Source organism: Euprymna scolopes, chromosome 19 (genome assembly GCF_053919585.1).
Source record: "Euprymna scolopes isolate OS-2025 chromosome 19, ASM5391958v1, whole genome shotgun sequence".
NCBI classification, from domain to species: domain Eukaryota; kingdom Metazoa; phylum Mollusca; class Cephalopoda; order Sepiida; family Sepiolidae; genus Euprymna; species Euprymna scolopes.
The window spans coordinates 151,549,357-151,567,276 of record NC_136500.1 but is presented as its reverse complement, the minus strand read 5'-3'; the positions used below and the strand labels follow the sequence as shown (position 1 = coordinate 151,567,276).

The 17,920-nt window shown below is 39.7% G+C and overlaps 1 protein-coding gene across 4 annotated transcripts in view; it reads right to left on the bottom strand.

Moving 5' to 3' along the window:
• Positions 1-17,920, bottom strand: part of LOC145240063 (WD repeat-containing protein 93-like) — a 127,892-nt gene that overhangs the window by 23,478 nt on the left and 86,494 nt on the right. For all 4 annotated transcript variants that reach the window (XM_080103686.1, XM_080103687.1, XM_080103688.1 and 1 more), the window contains one exon: positions 3,522-3,720. In XM_080103686.1, the coding sequence (XP_079959812.1) occupies positions 3,522-3,720 (199 nt within the window). The remainder of the gene's footprint in view (positions 1-3,521; positions 3,721-17,920) is intronic.

Genomic DNA, 17,920 nt, shown 5'->3' with positions numbered 1-17,920 from the left:
GAACTTTCGTGGATTTTGTAGAGATTGAGTTTTGGGAAAGTTGAAATCTATAACTCGACGAGAGAGGTTGAGACTTCTTGAGAACGGCTAGAAGGGGGGAGAGCCGAAGTTAAGTTAGAATGTAATAACAGAGTTGCAGACACATCCGAGGTTGGGATAAGAATAAGCCAGGTTTTTATATAACCAGATTGTCTGCTAAGGGAAAGGAATCTTTGTTCCAGCACCGATGATGACAAAAAGGAGCCTCTGGATGAATCCATCAGACAGGAAAAAAATTAGTCCCATATATTTGTGAACTGTTTTGTGTACACACACACACACACACACACACACACACACACACACACACACACATACACACACACGGTTAAACACACACTGGAGGTCACATCACTCTTATCTATATTATAAATCTTACCTGTCTGTTTAAATGTATGTATGTATGTATGTATGACACGCAAATTTGTGAAGCGTTCAATATTTTTTTTTTTTAAAACATAAAGCGGGAGATCAGTACCCGCATTAAGCTGGTCTGCAGTTTAACTTGTTGCTGTCTATCTTGCTCTTGCTTGTTGTTGGATCTCAACATTTTGAACCGAGAGAGAGACTTAGTTGTCGTACAAAACTAAGACTCTGTAACATCATCTGTGTATAGATACTCCCTCAGGCATTTGTCTGTAAAAATGGTCCTGTGGCGATGGAAAAGTTGTGACACGTGGAGGCTTGAAATGTTCGAAGCATGTAATAATTGATCTCAATGACCGTCTCCAGTGTTACGCCTGCTTGTGCGTGTGAATTCACCGGTAGGACTAAAAAAAAAAGTCATTTTTGAGCTCATGGATTTTAAGTGTCTGAGGGAGTGGCATTCGTCTGACAAGACGTTGCAATCATCATGTATGTATGTATGTATGTATGTATGTCTGCCTAAAACTTTTGACAGAGGCGACGGATGTTCACGAGGTTGGTATCATTTTGAAGCTCGACCCTTCGGACGACAAATATCGAAAAATTGGCCAAAAACATAAATTCCTTCACCCTCAACTGGGCACTTATCTACAAGGAGGGGTTGCTTTTTTCGCCGATATTTCCGAAAGTCATCCCCTCTTTTCTATTGACTAGCCTTAATTTAAATCTTCGCTACTTCCGGTTTGACGATGGAAGCAACAGCAAAGACGTCACGTTTTTTTTCACATTCTTTTCCTCCTTCAGAGTACAGGTTCAAGCCTGCCTGCCTACTACCACTTTTTTTTGTTTGTTTGTTTAACACACACCTCCAAATATCCGGGCAACGCCTGGCACCCAGGCTAGTTATACATAAACACACCACAGACCCAGACATGGCTGATGGAATGAGAGCATGCTACCCTACTGGATGAAATAATTCGAAATTTCTACTTCCCGTTTATCTTGTCGAATTCAGGTTGAAGTGTCTTGTGAAAAAAGCCCTCATGATGTGAACAATAGTCCGAAAAATCCAAACAATACGCATAGATGGGTTTATTCTGCATTGTTTCAGTAGGAGAAATATACGTCAAGTAACACTAATTGAAATACATTTTCGTGAAGTTGTAGAATTTTAATCCCTTAAGGCACATCCGGCGTTTCCTGGGAATCAAGGAGAACCCACATGCCTGCACACTCTAAGCCCAGATTCCTTTATTAGCAACTATTCTCCCTTTTTATTTTTTTTTTTTCATTTCTATTATTTCCTTGCCTATATAAATAAAACAGTAGATGTATGTATGTGTGTGCTGGTATCTGTCGGTAAATATTTAACCGATAAACTCATAAACTACTCGTTTATAACAAGTAAAATTTTTATTTGAATGAATTATGAATGCGAACATATATATGTTGGTAAGTTCAAATGCAAAATGCTCATTTCAACTTGCCAATATATTTCTATTACTTTTGCACATGCGCAAATTCATTCATAGTTTGAACTAGTTTTATTTTAAATCTTTATCATCTATCCGTCGATAGCACAAATGGTAGGAAACGCAGCTGCAGTGCTGAATGTTTTTTTTTTCCAATTTTAGCTGATGGCACTCAAGTTATTTTTTTTAACTTTTGAAATCAGTACTATATATTAGGTACAATATAATATTCAATAGAGAAATTTACAAAAGTGCTCAGATTTTTTCCATTTTTAATCGGCTCCCACAGACACATTAATTGTTAAATTTATTTTTAACGAGCCCTGCTTCCATTGGTTAATTAATGTTTATTATTTTTCTCTTTTTTAACTGGATGGGTGTATCGAGCCTATGCGTACTGATGCGTTTACACACTTTGTCTATGACAAGCGACGCGTAAACATCCGAAAATCATGAATCTCCACAAATTCAAGTGTAATGTAAACAAATATCTCACTCCTCAACTCCCTTAATAGCATCTCTGAAAATTTTGTCCCAAGTTGTAGCCCCTCACGACTAAGTGTCGCTGTGCCTTGTTTGGGGTGAAAAAACAGTAGGAAAAAAACTAATCTCGTCTTGAGCGTTATTTGTAAAATGTTTCAGCCGATGTAACCTCTGGCGTAATGGATAAAGTACTAGGTTAAATTCAGTTGTAATTGACACTTTTCTGGAGGTTGAAGGTTCACTCATCAATGCAGATGATACGAAGAATACAATTACGAATTACTTAAGATTTCTACTGATGGAACAGGAGTGTGTTACTCCTATGGTTTAAATAAATGGTTTCATTTAAAATCCCCTTCAGATTGCAGAGGTTGACAAGATACAAATAAAGAAGGTCCGAGGTCGTATCGACCGAAACGTTATGAAAAAAAACCCACTAAGAATGAGAACTGTAGTCTGAATAATCCGATTAATAAAAATTATCATTCTTCATCTCAAAAATTCAGAAACATATTCTCTCTTATGATTTACTTGTGAACTTTTTTTTTGAACACCATCGAATAGGAATCTATGAGTTGGAATATGTAAAATAGTTAAAATCTAAAAAAAGAAAACTTAACATGGTAAAAAAGAAAACTTACCACGATTTAAATAGAAAACTTAACATGGTAAAAAAGAAAACTTACGACGGTAAAACAGAAAACTTACCACAATAATAGAAAGCTTACCACGATTTAAATAGAAAACTTAACAGCATAAAAATATAAAACTTACCACGTTAAAAATAGAAAATTTACCATGCTTAAAATAGAAAACTTACGGCAGGAAAAGAAAACTTAACATGGTAAAAAAAGAAAACTTACCAGAAAAAAAAATCTTACCAGAGAATAAAGAAAAACTTACCACGGTAAAAATAGAAAGCTTATCACAGGCAAGAAAATTACCACAGTAAAATAAAAAAGACTTAAAGTAAAAAATTACCATGGTAAAAAAAACTTACCACGGTAAAAATAGAAAGCTTATCACAGGCAAGAAAATTACCACAGTAAAATAAAAAAGACTTAAAGTAAAAAAATTACCATGGTAAAAAAAACTTACCAAGTAAAATAAAAAAGTTATTGCATTAGATAAAAGATCACCACGGTAAAAAGTAAAACTTACCCCGGTAAAATAGTGATCGCAGTTAATGGGTTGGAAGCAGAAGATGTCAGACGCTTTGTCATACCGTTTTTTAACGTTGCAATCAAGTCACAGGCAAAGTGACTCGTCTGATCTGAAACTTGGTGGTCTGGAGAGTAGAGGAAGTGAAGTTGGCGCACGGGACTCGGCACACCAAGATAAACAACCCCACGCATTATGCCTGAAACAATGGATTTTCATAAGATTATCACAAAAAAATATTTTCACAAGATTATCACTAAAAATTATAATACTACCCTAAACACAAAACAAAGATACGAAATAAAAATCATTAGGCCTTACAAATCATTCATCTGACTTGGTCTCTCTCTCTCTCTCTCTCCCTCCCTCTCTCTCTCCCTCTCGCTCTCTCTCTCTCTCTCTCTTCCTCCCTCTCTCTCTCCCTCCCTCTCGCTCTCTCTCTCTCTTCCTCCCTCTCTCTCTCTCCCTCCCTCTCGCTCTCTCTCTCGCTCACTCTCTCTCTATCCCTCCCTCTCTCTCTCCCTCCCTCTCTCTCTCTCTCTCCCTCCCTCTCGCTCTCTCTCGCTCACTCTCTCTCTATCCCTCCCTCTCTCTCTCCCTCCCTCTCTCTCTCTCTCTCTCTCTCTCTCTCTCTCTTTCTCAGCTTTCAAGAAACACAGCAGGATCCAATGATTCAAAAAGTGTACATATTTCACCAATATTGGGACCCTATGCCAGTAAATAGAGATTAAGTTGACTAGTATGAATATTGGCGAGGGTTACATCAAGTACATGTGAGGATAACCTGCCAGTAAATGGAAATACACGCAGTGCACCTAGCATTGAATGAGGCGAGGGCCCCAAGAGTTATCTGCCTCTACAAAACACGTTAGTAGCAGGTGTCGATGATATCACATGATAAACGATCACATGTTCGCGTGTTATGATAGAGTTATGGCGGTTACCATAATGTAAATCTTGTTAGGTAGGTCACCATTTCGGCGGGTCCCCCTTTTGGCGAATCGTCGAAATTAATAAGAAGACCGGGGTGTTGGAACGGTCTAGAAACCTGGAAATAATACTCAAGAACAAAGGCATTTCAAAACGAAATGGTTTTATATACATTTTAGCGTACAAGTGGTATCGGGTCATAGAAAGTTCGGGATTTTCATCTGCCCCCTTACGCTGGAACAACTCGTCTCCCCGTCTTTTTTGCTTCCAAAACATTTTGTATCTCCTTCTTTTCCACCAGAACTGTTCTCCGTCCTGATTGGCTACAACCTCTGGTCACATAGAGAGAAAAGAAGGAAGGAAGGAAGGGAAAAGTAGAGAGAAAGAGAAATATAATGGAGAAGTAGTAGTTTTGGCTTCACTACAGAGTTTCGAAGCAGTTCGAGTCAAGAAAGAAGCCAGACAATATGTGCCGACAATGCAGAAATCTAAGTGAATTTTCTCAAGACTCTCTCCGCTTGTCAATCATTTTTAAAGCTAAGTAAACAAGCCGAACATGCGAGGTCCCCATCCACGAGTGAAAACTTTACTTTCACCATGACTAATGTTTGTGCAAAATTTCAGAAAAATTCAAGGCATGGTTATTAAGAAAAGTGCGAACATGAACGACGTTCGATTTGGAAGCAATTTTATACCTATTATGCCCCTAGGAAATCAATCAGAGTTATCTTGGAAAATCGGTTCTGGCAAAAATTTACTTTCATTATGACTAATGTTTGTGCAAAATTTAAAAAAAAAAAAACAAGGCATAGTTATCGAGAAAAGTGCAAAACACACGAACGGATAAACGCACGGATCAGAGAGAATTACTAACTCCAAACTTTCCTTTGTCGTTAAGTTAGCAGAAATTAATTTTATCCTCTTTTTTAGAAGAAATTAATTTTAGTCTCTTTCCTTTGTGGACGACCTTTCTCTCCCCAATAAAACCTTAAAAATAGAAACAAGACTCCATTATATATTTTATCGGGATCCTTTGAGATTTGTAATTTGTGTATTTATTTAGTTGCGAACTGTTATCCTCATCTTTATAGTTGTTGTTGTTGTTTTACGACGTTTCGGTCAATTCATCCTCTGGCCTTCACCAGATGATTAATAAGAATGCTGAATATCATAACTGTATCCCCAGTAATTACTGATTTCTATAGTTTCTTTGGAGTCCATGGTGCAGTGGATAGAGGCGTTGAATCTCTACGGTTTCAAGTGAGCATTGTCTGAAGATAGTGGGTTCAATCCTAATCAAAGCAGGCCAAAGTTTTAGTTGGCTAAAACATGGTAAGACAACAGCAACTATGGAAGGTAGTAATTATTGAGGATACAGTTAAGATACTCGGCATTCATATCCTCTCACGGTTTACCACCTGAGGAAGGCCAGAGGAATAGTCGGCCGAAGCATGGTGAAGCAAAGATAAGTCTGCAAATAAATAAATAAATAAATAAAGACTCCATTATTCAATTCAATTTTTCAATTCAATTCAATTTATTTGGCATAGGTTAAAACATTACCTGTTTCATTACCATTAAGAAGGGCACAAGACGACAGAAAAAAAAAAGGAGGAAAGCGAACAAGAAGGAAGGGAAGGGCGCTGCAAATTTAGGCAGTCAGAAATACAGTTGACCAGCACCTGTTCAACTTCATTTTGAACTGATCCGTTGTTGGTGCAGTGACAACCTCAAGTGGCAGTCTATTCCAGGGAGCCGATATGCGGATGAAAAATGCGACTTTCTGATGAAGCAACTTCAAGTCATGTCCTCTTAGTTCATGTTTGGGTGCCAGGGTAAAGAGAAGATCTTAAGGCAGGTTATAGGTCAAAATTAGGTCGTGCCTCAGTCTTCGGCGCTCCAGCAAAAAAAGTTCAGCCGCTGCAAACAGGTCTCATAAGGAAGGTCACAAAAATCTTGCACTAACAGCATGAGTTTTAATCGTTTGAGTCAAATTAACAACCACTATACGATGCATACCAGAAACGGCACACATGGGAAATTGACGACTGAGCGCGTATGTAAACAAGACTTTTATGAATAGATTTGCTTCTTGATCGCTCACTGGTAAAAAAAAAAAGCACACAAGTGCAGCAAGTACGTATTTGTGCTTCTTTATTTAACGTTTTGTTTGGTTATGAAAAGGTTACTCCTAACTTCATGGGAGACTTCCAATAGTTCAAATGCCACAGTTGCTCTCTTTCTGTCATTAATGGTTTTCTTATGTTCACAAATTATGGTATTGTTTTTACTAAGGTCAGACGAACCGTCTTTAAACAAGTACAATCGCGGCATTCAGGTATAAATGAAGTGAAATCAACAGCCTGTAGTGTTGTCTAGACGTAGATATTGAACATACCAAATGTTGTATCCAGTGTATGGAAACGCAGAAGAATCCACTTTGAATTCTTGACATGTAGACGTTTGCCATGCTCGCTTGCTTTGTTTGAACTAGTTTGAACGACGATACTGTCTTTGGATATTGTTATATAGTGGTTTCGAACACAAGAAAGTATTTGTTAGTTATCTGTCTAACTTTGTATCTGCTTATCTATCTGTCTATCTATCTGTTTATCTATCTGCCTGGTCATATTCTTAAAATAGTTTATATTGGAAGTTATTTATTGGTTAGAGATGTTGATAAACTTGTCAAAACACATCATGGAGAAGTTTCACTGGAAGCATCTGATCACTTGACGGAAGTACGTGTGGCTCACGTGGTTCTAGTTAGCAGAGAAGAATAAGTATAGTTGTCTCACTCCCCCACCCCCATTTCTCACATTGTAAACCAAGAAGAACCCAATATGGCAAAAGAAACTCACTTTCCATATTCATCTGCGTCGACATTACGGAAAGTGAAATAAAACAAATATAAAACCAACCATCGTTTTTCAAGTGAAGTGCATTTTGTCCAACTGGTTCCAGCTCTCACCCCAAGAACCAGATGAATTCCAGATGGTCTAAGATCAACGTTTAATACCGGGCAACGCCGGGTACATTTTCTAGTATTCTATATATCTACAAAGCCATGAAAGAGTATTATGGCTACATACGAGCTGGTGCGCTAACCACTAATCTCTTCCTCTCGATCTATCTATCTATCTATCTATCTATCTATGTATCTATCCATCTACCTATCTATCTAATTAACTGGCGAGATAAACAAGAGATGAGATACGAAGATGTTTTGATAAAAGTTGTCAAAACATTATTGAGCTATAAAATAGACAAGTTTCACCGGAAGTACGTGTGGGTCATGTGGTTCTAGTTAGCTGAAAAGAATAGTTGGAAATTGGACTTAGAACAGAACTTAGTTGGGTTTAACGGTTGCCCCCCCCTCCTTGGGAAGGAGATGACGTGTCTCACGATGGAGACTAACAGAATTAACCAAAAGAAACTCACTTTCCATATTCATCTGCGTCGACACCTGGAAAGTGAAATAAAGATAATATAAAAGCAACCATCGTTTTCGGAGTGAATGCATTTTGTCCAACAGGTTCCAGCTTCCCCTCTAAGAACAAATGAATTCCATATGGACCAAGATCAACGACGCGGTGAAAATAAGGTATGTCGAAAATACATGACACACACACTAAGAAAATGTTAAGAACACACACCTAGACGATCACGGAGCATAAATAGACTGCAACAACATAACTTAGGGTTCAAATAGTGAAGAACCACTATAGACATTTAGTGACACGTAGACACATTCAGATGACCCCTCCATTACAAGTACATATCTCTGTATGCCATGTTGCTATCCTTTATATAGCAGTATGACTAAGAACTGCACTAGCATTTACATATAATTTGGGTGTAAAAGTTATGTTAGATAAATAAGAAAATGAATGATAAATAAATGGGCATCCATATAAAAATGGAAATTAAAAAAAAATTTTAAATAATAAAAGGGTCACCAGTTAGCAAGTGCTAACTACAAACATGAACAGAGTTTTGTAAATGAAAATTTGAGGGAAACGAAATTTTATAACAAAGCATTTTCATATAAGAAATAAGAATATAAACTTATTTTCAGTAATTTACGTAAACACATGCTTGGTGAAGAAAGCGGAGTTAATAGTCATAAGACTTAGAATAGTGTAGGTCAGTACGTTCATAGTGTGAATATTTGTGCGTAAGTAATATATGTATGTGAGTATTTGGCAGTGTTGCATTGTGTATGTGTGTACGTTGGTTTACTTTTTTCTTGTAAGTAGATGTAAGTGATTTTTTCTGTTGGCCTGACGATTTCTAGTGCGTAAGAATGTGTGTGAGAGAGATCTGGAATGTTGGTCATTGAATTCTTTTTAACCTCTCCCCGCCTAAAGTCACACCGGGGAGGGGGGAGTAACGTTCTTGGGTTCTTCCATGTGTGGTTGGCTGGTGAAGTCTGAAGAAAATTGATTTTTTGCCTACGTCTTACAGGAGTTTCTAAGTTTTCACTGGTTTATTACTTTCACGTGGATGTGCTACTTTTTTGGAGTTTGAAACGATTTTCATTGGTTGAAAATACTTTGTGAGAACACGTTCATGTGAAAACTTACTTGCTTTAGGAAGTGAGAAAAAAAAGTGAATTCAAACGAGAAGGAAGAGTAGGTTATTATAGCCATTTGCTTTTAAGTGTTCGTTTCAATTGTTTGGCGATTCAGTCGCCACTAACTTTGTTTGCACTAGCAATAGCCTTAGTTTCTTGTGGCCGTGGATGGCCATTTCAAGTCTATCATAACAGCACTCAGCCAACTATTTAGACAACAGATTACAATTCACAGCTGAGTCATTCCAGCAATTCTGCAAATCGTGTTGCCTAACACATGTCTGGTTGTCGTCTTATCCTCAATCTAATTGTAAGATGTTCTTACTACTACATCTACTACAAGTACTACAGCAACTAATGCGATACAACATTTCCATAAGACTTTTTCTGAATAACAGTCTTCAAGGTTTGCAAACCAACAATCTCATATAGAAGCTATCTTCTGTGTGATGCCCGTCTTTCTTGTCAGCTACTTTAGTACGATCGTTGTGTCCGCTCTATAGGGTTTGCAAAATTATAGCTTAGAGCACCGAAACTCTTTGTAAATCTTTCTTGGAGTTCATACATTAAGTCCTTTGTGTGATACTATTTGCTTGTACCACTGGTCGTCATGGTTCTCTGCCACCTCGCAGCTATGTGGGAAGTGATTTGGTCATGCGCGGAGCGGCACAGAAAAAGAGGGGGCCCATAATGCATTATTGACAGAACTTTATTCTTCGATTCTGACAGCCATTGCGTAAGGAGACATATTTTTTGGCTCTCTGCAAATGAGAGGAGGGGGACACCCTATCCCTCAGCACGAGTTAGGACTATCTAGGTAGCTAGCTCCATTTAATAATTTAAACAGTTTTAAGCATTAGGTGCTTTTTATTATTTTTGTAAAACATTGTAAAACATTGTAAAATATTTATGCATAGAAATAAAATAGCTAAGATTTCTCATATATATTACAACTGTGTTGCACGTTGTTTTGTTCTGCCTTAAATGTCGAAACAGTGTCTGAAGACGATTCCAGTCAAAGGAACTCCAACCTCAAGAAGATTCCAGCTGGAAGATCACCAGAATGAAGACATCATCCTGAAAGAAGGAAGAAGCCAGCCTCACTCATCACCTTAAGGTATGCCATTACTCTTCAATTCTGGCAAAAAAAACGTCTACCGACTGATCTTCATATCCTTTATCCTATCGACTGGCTCATCGTGTTACAGTTCGGTATCATTTCCAGAACATTTACGTAACACGCAGGTCGATGATGCCATTGACCGACTCATATGGTTACAATTGCACTTTTTGCTCCTCATAAAATCGGTTCTCTCTTTACTGATCAAACAAAATACCGTTTTTTCCTTCTTTCGTTTTATTTTATTTCAATCAAACGTCTCAGGAAACAAGGCCCCCTTGCTAGGGGCTAACACTTGATTTCTAGATGAAATACATAGATATTTGAATATTCCATTCAATACGCCTCTACATCTCAAATGTTTTAATTAATAAAGAAGTTAAGAATATCAATTTCCTCTCCCCAATTGACCATCTTGTTGTCTCTTGGTCTTACAGGATTCCAAGACAAGAATTCATCTAGTCTGTTGGAGTATCCAGTTTCATGCTGTTACTTGAGGTAACATCTTTGGAGACGGCACACTATTCCTTGTAAAAGCCATACTCAGGAGATCTTATTTTGGGCTGCAAAAATGTGATTTTGAATATTTAGTCAGGGTTTACTTCTAAGGAAAAGTATCCTCATGTCAGGTTGTTCTGACAAACCCCTGCAGAGAAAGTGCACCATTCTTCGTATAAGGCAGTGTGGGGGTAGCCATACATAGCATATCTTATGTGATTTTTAATATTTAGTCAGGGGTTTTGTAAGGAAAAGTAGTCTCATATCAGGTTTTCCTAAAAAATCTGTGTGCAGATAAACCTTCGAGAGTCGAGGATAATGTCTATTTCTTGTTTTATTTTGCTTCAGTCGAATTTATCAGAAATCAAGGGGCCCCTATCTGGGGCAAAATCTTGAACTCTATATGAGATACATAGATATTCGAATGTTCCATTAAAGTTCTTTATCTCTCAAACACTGAGTAAAGAAGTTGAGAACATATATTTCTTCTCTCCAATTGATCATTTAAAATGTTTTACTATATCTTTCTTTTTTGGTCTTACTGGATTCCAGAATAAGAATTCACCTTGTCTGGTGGAGTATCCATCTTCATATTACTATTAGATCTAACATCACTTAGAGAAAGCACAGCATCCCTCAAAAAACTAGTGTGTGTGTGTGTGTGTGTGTGTGTGTGTGTGTGTGTGTGTGTGTGTGTGTGTGTGTGTGTGTGTGTGTGTGTGTGTGATCTTATTCAAAATCATATAGCATTTGCCGCCCAAATATGTGGTCGGGCTTTACTTCTAGGGAAAGATATGTTCATGCCATGTTGTCCTGAAAAATGTATGTATAGAGAGACCTTAGACAGTCGAGGATAGTGTCTAGTAGGCATTCAAGTTCTCACAGTAGGTATTCGGTTGGCATCCTTTATGTTCATTAAATCTCACCAGTGGCTCCTTCTCTAAAAGAGCATGATACACTGCTTGCATCTTCTTCTCCTAATTTTTATGCGCCGGTAGCAGGGAGAGCACACCTTTATTTATTTGAGGTGAGGTTGTTTGTGGCATTACTACTATAGTGTCTCCATGATGGTAAACAATAATGGCCACGGTGTGAACAAGTCATATTCTTGCATTATGTTGATTAATCGGCCTATTATTCCCATTTTGGGTGTTATAGCACAATGTTTCGATCGCTGCAACATGCGAGCTTCTTCGGGTGTTGAAAACATGCTTCTTTTCCTATTAAAGAAAAAGAAGGTTGGTTCAGCATTACAAGAATTCGAACAGTTTGTTTGAGGGTGGGTCTGTAGATCATAAAAAAGGTTCAATCATCAGAGGTCACTAAGATATTTGTTAAAGGTTTTCCTATGGTTCAATTTTTCGGGATATCTATACTAAGTGTTAATATTAGTGAAAAAAATGTTTTACGAAACGGAGGATCAATACCCATGCATATTTTTTTTTTTTTAAACAAAATGTAAGGGGGGCAACTCTAAGAAAAAATTAATCGACATAACACGAGCATTCACATCTCATCTCAAAAATTCAGAATTGCAAGTTATCTATAATATAAATATTACCTATATGTTTAAATGTATGTATGTATGTATGTATTTATGTATGTATGAGGGGCGTGCAATAAGTAATGCACCTGACCTATAGCAGTAGAGCAACGAAACTTGGCACAGTTATTAGTCTTTCTCTACATAGGAACCACCCAGAGTTATGCATTTCTCCTATTGTTTGATGCAACTCTGGAGACCGTTTTTGTAGAACACCCCAGGTTGGTCCTACAACCACAACGTGACTTCAGAAATCAAAGCTGCATCATCTGGGAAACGCTTTCCTTTCAAAAACAACTTCATGGCTGGGAAGAGGTGAAAGTCAGAGGGTGCAAGGTCAGGAAAGTAGGGAGGATGAGGGAGAATTTCATAACCACACGCCCGTGCTTCTGATCTGGCGACATGCGAGTTCTGGACTGGAGCGTTGTCCTGCAGGAGGAGGGTACCTTTGCTGATCTTGCCCCACCTCTTGATTTTGATAGCTTCCCTTAATTTCCTCAAAAGTGAAGCATAATAGGCTCCTGTAATTGTGGTACCTTTGCCAGGAAATCTGTCATCACTGCTCCGTTCTGGTCCCAGAAGACTGTGAGCATGACCTTGCCAGTGGAAGGGTGCACTCTTGCCTTCTTTGAAAGTGGTGAGTCCAAGTGCTTCCACTGCATTGACTGGGCTTTGGTCTCTGTATCATAGCGATAGACCCAGTTTTCATCTTGTGTAATCAATCTTTTGAAAAATTTTGACTCATCTTCTTGGCACATCTCTAAATTCAACCTCGAGCACTCAACGCATTCTCGCTTCTGGAATGGTGTGAGCAACCTGGGAATCCATCTGGCAGACATCTTATGCATATGCAAATGGTCATGAATGATAGTTTCCACAGACCCTGTATAACTGGACCTCCACTGCCTTGTGGGCCAAGGTTATTTAACCAAAGGCTAAGAGTGAGGTAACCCTGACAGAAACCTCCAGAGGAGCTTAGGCCCTGTAAGCTGTGGCATATATGACCCACCGGCGTGTGGAATATGCTCTGGTGCCCAGAAACCTAAGTTCCAGTCATGGATCAAATGGCATGGTGGGTGGAGAGGGCTCTGTAAGCCGTAGTGAAGGCAACCTTCCTAGGAGAAGGAAAACTCTGATATAAAACCTGCGATGACTGCTGTATCCAATGATCCTGACTTGCTCTTCTTTTTGGATCAATGTGGCAGTTGTTTAGAGAGTGGGATTGTCTCGGTGCAAAGTCTTTCCCCACTATAACAATCCTCATGCACAGGCATTGCTCGATATTAATTAGATACACTTTTTACCGTCTCGCGTATCTTGATAGCAGGAGGAAAGAAAAGAAAAAGGCTGGCTGTAGCCTAAAACGGCAAAACATTCAATGAAGTTGGAAAATATGATTATAAAGGTAAATGGCAATAAGGGAACTGGAATTTCCAGGGCCTGGCCCGGCAGGTGTTTCAGGACTCCACAGCCTGGACCCGGCCGTCATCATGCTACTGTGAGGAAATATATGACAAAGACCATCGGCTGTTGGAATGTGCAGACGCTTTACTTGCCGTCAGCAATAACGCATCCAGAGCATAGATCTGCTCTTGTATCTACCGAATTTCAACGCGTTATGACATGGACATAGTTGCTCTGTCTGAGACCAGGCTGGCTGATGAGGGACAGTTTTCTGAGTTGGCTGGGGCCTACACCATTTTCTGGAGTGGTAGAGCAGATGGATATAAGAGGGAATCAGGTGTTGTTTTCGCTATAAACGCATCAATTTTTTCTAGCCTGGAAGAACTTCCCTGTGGTGTGAGTGACCGGATCATGACTATGAGGTTACTTCTGGTGAATGGTCGCTATGCAACTTTTTTGAGTGTCTATGCACCCACTATGGATGCAACAGAAGATGAAAAGGTTGCTTTCTACCTTGCTTTGTGCAGTGTAGTTAGACGCATTCCCTCTGCTGATAAGATCTTCATTCTTGGAGATTTTAATGCTAGGGTGGGAAGAGATTTTGAAACCTTGGACGTGCTGGGTAAACACGGAGTGGGCAAGTGTAATAGCAATGGTCTGATGTTGTTGCAGTTTTGTTCAAAGATGAGTTTTAAAATTGGTAACACCGTGTTCCAGCAGAAAAACAAATACAAGACGACCTGGATGCATCCTGGTTCCAAAAAATGGCACTTGACAGACTATGTGTTAGTCAGAAAATGTGAGATGAGGGATATCTGCAGTGTTTGTGTCATGTGGGGTGCAGAGTGCTGGACCGACCATCGGTTGGTCCGTACAAAGATTAAGTGTGTTGTGAAGCCCAAGATGAGGGGAGCTAGTTTGGCTACCCCAAAGTGACTATATGTTGCCCGTCTAAGGGACAATATTGTGAGGGAGAAACTAGTTAAGGAGATGGAAGAGATTGATTGTGAAAACACTTGGCCTGCTTTTAAGGAGTCTGTCTATGAGGTATGTGAGAGAGTATTAGGTTATTGTGAGCGTAAACATCAGGATTGGTTCAATGAGAATGATACTGAAATTCAGGCTTTGCTTGATTCAAAAGCCAGGGCATTATCTCGGAGGTGGTTTGACGGATGGTGAGCAAGATCGATTGAGGGACAAGTTTAAGGCAATCAAGCACGAGGTGCAGAGAAGGTTGCGCAACATGCAGGATGAATGGTGGAGGCAGAAAGCTGAAGAAATACAGCTCGCCTCAGATTCAAACAACACCAAGGTCTTATACAGCTTACTGCGTAGGGTTTACGGACCATCCAGATCACCTATCGCTCCTCTGCGCTCGAGAGATGGTGGGGATCTTCTTCGAGACCCTGCAGACATTCTTCATAGATGGAGGGAACATTTCGATGACCTCCTGAACAGACCTTCTTATGTTGATCCGGAGTTTATTAGGTCGATTCCTAGCAATCCGGTCAAGGATATCTTGGCAGAGGTTCCTTCCCTCCAGGAGGTTGAAGCAGCTGTCCATAAGCTGAACAATGGAAAGTTTCCTGACTTGAATCGTTTGCATGCAGAGATCTTTAAATGTTCTGGACCCAAGATGATGCAACGCTTAGCGGACTTGTTGCAGACTGCTTGGTGGGATGAGAGTATTCCACAGGATTGGCGGGATGCATTGATGATAGTGGTATACAAGGGGAAGAGTAGTAAAGATGAATGTGGAAATTATCGGGGCATCTCTTTGCTGTCAGTAGTTGGTAAGGTGCTCTGTAGGATCATGCTAGACAGAATGCTTGAGCACATTGTTGACAATGTTTTGCCTGAGTCGCAGTGTGGTTTCAGAAGATGTCTAGGGACAGTGGATATGACTTTTATAGCCAGGCAACTGCAGGAGAAATGTATAGAACAGCAAAAGGGACTGTATCATCGATTTAACTAAGGCTTTTGATACAGTCAATAGGGATGCTTTGTGGGAGATTCTGAAAAAGCTTGGCTGTCCTGACAAGTTTGTAACCATCTTAAAGCTCTTCCACAATGATATGAAGGCTGTGCTCAACGTTAGGGGAAATCTGGCTGATCCTATCTCAGTAGAACATGGTGTTAAGCAGGGAAACATTCCAACACCCACACTCTTTGCATTGTATTTCACCATGGTCTTTCGGATGGCATTTGGGGGGTGCTCTGATGGTGTCTATATTCGTTACCGAACTACTGGGGGGTTGTTCAACATTAGGCGCTTCAATGCAAGTACAAAGGTATTCACCAACACAATTCGTGACTTGCTCTATGCAGATGACTGTGATCTGGTGGCTCATAAGGTGACTGATATGCAGCATCTTGTGGATACTTTTGCGGTTGCCTGCAGCGCACTGGGCCTGACCATCAATCTGAAAAAAATTAATGTATCAGCTTGCTCCAGGCATGCCATACTATGAGCCATCAGTTTATATCTTTGGGTCAAGGATAGAGGTTGTCGCTAATTTTGTATACTTGAGTAACACACTGAGTATGTCCGGTGCTCTGGATGATGAGGTATCGTTACAGATCAGCAGGGCAAATGATGCCTTCGGAAAGTTGGACGGACGTTTGTGGAGATGTCATGGGATCTTGCTGCCAACTAAGATTAAGGTTTATGCCGCATGCGTTCTCTCTACTCTTCTTTATGGTTGTGAAACTTGGACAACATACAAGGAGCATTTGAGATGTCTCGAGCGGTTTCACCAGATGTGCCTATGGCGAATCTTAGGTGTGGGTTGGCAGATGTATGTCAGTGATGTGGAGGTGCTTGCACGGACCGAATGCCTTAGCATTGAGGCTCACGTTATCAAGCATAGTCTGAGATGGAGTGGACATGTGGTGAAGATGTTAGATAGTCGACTTCTCAAACAACTCCTTTATGGTGAGCTCGCTGAGGGAAGACGTCTGGCTCAAAAGCCTAAATTGAGATTCAAGGATTGTTTAAGATCCACCTTAAAAAAATGTGAGATTGATGAAAGAACCTGGGAGAGTCTTGCTTTTGATCGCGGAGGGTGGAGAAGGACCTTGCGGGGAGGTGTGGGCAAATTTGAGGCGGATTGAACCCAGTATGAGCGGCTGATGCGCGATATCCGGAAAGGGAGGGTGAAAGGAGCCGTGGATGGGAGGCGGCGCCAAATTGGTCTGCAGTGTGAGGTGTGCGGAAGAATATGCCTGAGCAGAACTGGTCTAATGAGGCATCAGTCTACTCATGGGCCACAAAAGCAGTCTTGAGTTGCTAGAGTTAACCTGTGTCAACTGCGGGTGGACGTATAAAATGGCAGGCTGTTTGAAACGGCATTTGATCCTGCATAAAAAGAACATCAAGAATGTGCTGCTAGTGCTGCACATGTCTGTACAATGTGTGAAAAGGAATGCCAGAGTTGAGCAGAGATCGGTATAGTTTTCAAGATCAACCCTTCGGACGACAAATATCGAAAAATTGGCAAAAAACACTAATTCTTTCATCCTCAACTGGGCAGTTTTCTACAGGCATGTTTGTTTTTTTCGCTGACATTTTTTGCAAGTCATTCAACCCTCACGTCAACAACATCGCATAAAAGGCGTTTTATCGACCGTCACAGCCACGGTAAGCACATCGGTAAGACAGTTTGTTTTTTTTTTCACCTCTTTTTCCTCTTGTGCGTTACGAGTTCGAACTTGCTTACTACTCCTATTTGTTTTTTTTGTTTTTTGTTTTTTGTGCTCGTAATTTTCCTTCTTTTTTTTTTTTTTTTGCCCAACCAACACCCTTACACACACTTGAACTTTCTTTTCTGCCTTCGCGTCACGGGTTCGAGCCTGCCTGATGGCAATTTTTTTTTTTTTTTTTTTGTTCAACACACACCTCCGCAACGCTGGGTACCCAGGCTAGTATTCTTATATAAAAAAAAAAAAAAGTATGATTTATTTATACATTTCAGCTGTTGATGAAACATACCTAATAAATTGAAAGGCTTGTATTGCTGACCTTTGACCACAAATCAATATTCGAGAAAGAAAGGGACAGAAAATGGAAGAAAAAAAGCCGACAAAACAAGTATACTATAATAATCCACGAACGAAATAATAAAATTCCCGACCAGATGTTGACTCGTCGAAATTACATACAAAGTGTACAAAAGTGTCTCTGCGCATTGGCTCCACGCACCTTTCGGCAGGTTGGAAGAGATAAACAGCCGAGGTTTTGAAAACCGAGGAAGAAAAGAAAGAAGAGCAATCAAACAAAAGACAGATACAGCGTCAAGCGAGAAAAAACTCTGCTTTCAGAGTAAAAG